The sequence below is a fragment of the Sycon ciliatum genome, chromosome 7, assembly GCF_964019385.1.
Source record: "Sycon ciliatum chromosome 7, ocSycCili1.1, whole genome shotgun sequence".
In the NCBI taxonomy this organism is placed as follows: Eukaryota; Metazoa; Porifera; class Calcarea; order Leucosolenida; family Sycettidae; genus Sycon; species Sycon ciliatum.
Genome location: NC_088649.1, coordinates 2,038,625 through 2,040,936, shown reverse-complemented (window position 1 = coordinate 2,040,936; position 2,312 = coordinate 2,038,625). Strand labels below are relative to the sequence as shown.

Sequence of the window (2,312 nt, the reverse complement as noted above, 5' to 3'; positions counted from 1 at the left end):
GAATTGCTGTGTGGTACTGCTGCTGCTGCTGCTATTGCTGCTAATAGTGCAGCTATTGCTTCTGCTGCTTCTGCTGTTGCTGATGTTGCTCTCCTCTCCATCCCCACCATCTGCCTGTGGAATATTTGACAGTGGCAACATGTACATGTACATGTAGTAACAGGTATATGTTCATGGTGTTTCTTTCCTTCTGCGTGTGTAGAATCTGCGTGTGTCGCCCGCACCAATACCTGACAACATTGTGGAAATAGTTGCAGTTGAAACAGAGATTGTATGCAAGTCCTCAGCTGCTACTGCATCTCCAAGAAAGACAGCAGGTAAGCTACAATGACAGGGGCGTCACAGGGCGGTTGGGAGTGGTACAACGGGGGTGTCCCCCGGAGAAAAAAATCGGATTTTTCGGCCAACAGGGCACGTTTTAGCGATCTACAGCCACAAAGGAGGGTTCTCCTAGCACTTATCAGACAACCCCACTCCTACTCCATAGATTTTTTGGTCGTACTTCGTAGGTAGCCAAAACAAAAAGAAAAGCCATTGCCCTCGAAAAAATCGCAAAATCCGAAGTACAAGCGTGCTGCTTGCTGCACGTTCTAGCGCCAGCCGCTGTGCAAAAACGTATGTTATTACCACAATGACGATGATATTGTTTTCACAACAATGACCACAACCTAACTGGGTTATCAGTAGGAGCAGTGACACAGCCTTACTGCTCCAAGTAGGATTTAGAAGAGAGTGAAGGGAGAGCAGACCGGGCCAATCTAAGCAAGGAAGTAATCGGCATCAGAGGTGAGCACGCAGCATCGCAGATTGTCTCGAATTGCGCATCACACCAGCGGCAAAATTGCTCCTGTGCATGCAAGTGGATTTCCTTGCACTTCTCAGTTTGGGAAATGCTCGATTATGATAATTCTGCGTGCGAGTGCACTAGCCCTGAACATACATGTAGGTGACCCGTTTGTGGTGTCTCATAGCCTACCTCACGACCTTATGCTTTCTTTCTGCATCACTTGTATCTTGCAGGTATATCATCCCGTGACAACCACATTGAAGTCTGAATTTGAAGTGCGAAGATGCTTCAGCAACCACATCGTACTTTTCCATTGCTTTCATTGTGCTTCTACTGTGCATGTGTGTAACTTGTGGGGTATACATGTGATGACATTGTATGCTGGCGACACGGTCAGATTTTGTCCATGCGTGTAACGTACACCTGCATGTTATGCATCGAAAAGGATCTGCCACTTGCGATCCTGGGACAAGTATCAGGTCAGCTTTGTCTTGTGTGGGCTGTACCAGATTGCTGTTCACTTTTCTATCTGTTGGATATGTGACTTTCTGCAAGTCTCTGGTGTATGGTGGCCACTTCTTTGCTTGTCACTTTGTATGATATTACATTCTGTATTTTCGCTGCTTCCATGGCGTGGTCTGCAAACTGCAATCCTTGGGCAAATGTCATGTTTGCTATGTTGTGCTTTGGCCGTCAGCTTGTCTACACGTTGTAGTTGAATTATTTTGTTCCACAACTGACTTCCTGAAGTACGGTGGCCACTGCTTTGCATGGCATTTTACATGAAGAATTTCCTGTTTGTGTCGTGTGCATGTGCGTATGTGTGCCGTGTGCATCCGCGTGTTTGTGTATCTGTGTGCGGGGTAAGCGAGGTGGAGAGGGCTGGTATGTATCAGTGTGTTATCGTACTCTCATGCATACATACAGTACATCGCGCGCGTGTTCATCATGTTTACCTTCGGGGTTGGGGCGGGGAGGGAACGGAAAAAGAACTGAAATTATCCATATAAAAATCGCTCTGTGAGCGCTTCTGAAAAACCTTTACTGGCGCTGCCCCGTCGTAAAAGTAAGAAATTAAAACTGGCCCATTAGAGAGGTTATGATGCACGTTATTTCTGACTTGACGTGCAATTTCACGTCAAATTTGGCGTAAAACTCCAAATTTCGACGTGAGCAGCAGGTCACTCGCATTGATTTTTCGACGTGCGAGCAAATAACGCGAGCTGAACTTTCGCGTCACGTCAGAAATAACGTGCATCTTAGCCTCTCTATTGTCCCCCCAAATGTGAACTGCTCCACCTAAATCGCGAATGACGGGACCCGAAGGCACCAGTAGCACGAGGTCGGGAGGGCACAGGATCACAGCACATCATAGGGTAACACCATCACTAGTACATGGTATCAGTGGCAGTGTAACTTTGCTAGTCACATAGTTACTTCCATCGGATATCCAACATGGGAGTTCATCGACGACCATGGCCTGTGGACCAGCGTCCCCAGCTGCATCCACAGGTAGGAACCTGAT

General features: G+C 47.2%; 1 protein-coding gene across 1 annotated transcript in view; it reads left to right on the top strand.

The window, feature by feature from the left end:
- LOC135821293 (uncharacterized) overlaps positions 1-1,568 on the top strand; it is a 2,995-nt gene extending 1,427 nt beyond the window's left edge. The window contains exons 4-5 of the mRNA XM_065334347.1: positions 203-317; positions 1,021-1,568. Of these exons, the coding sequence (XP_065190419.1) occupies positions 203-317; positions 1,021-1,055 (150 nt within the window). The 3' untranslated portion in view covers positions 1,056-1,568. The remainder of the gene's footprint in view (positions 1-202; positions 318-1,020) is intronic.
- The last annotated feature ends 744 nt before the right edge of the window (positions 1,569-2,312 follow it).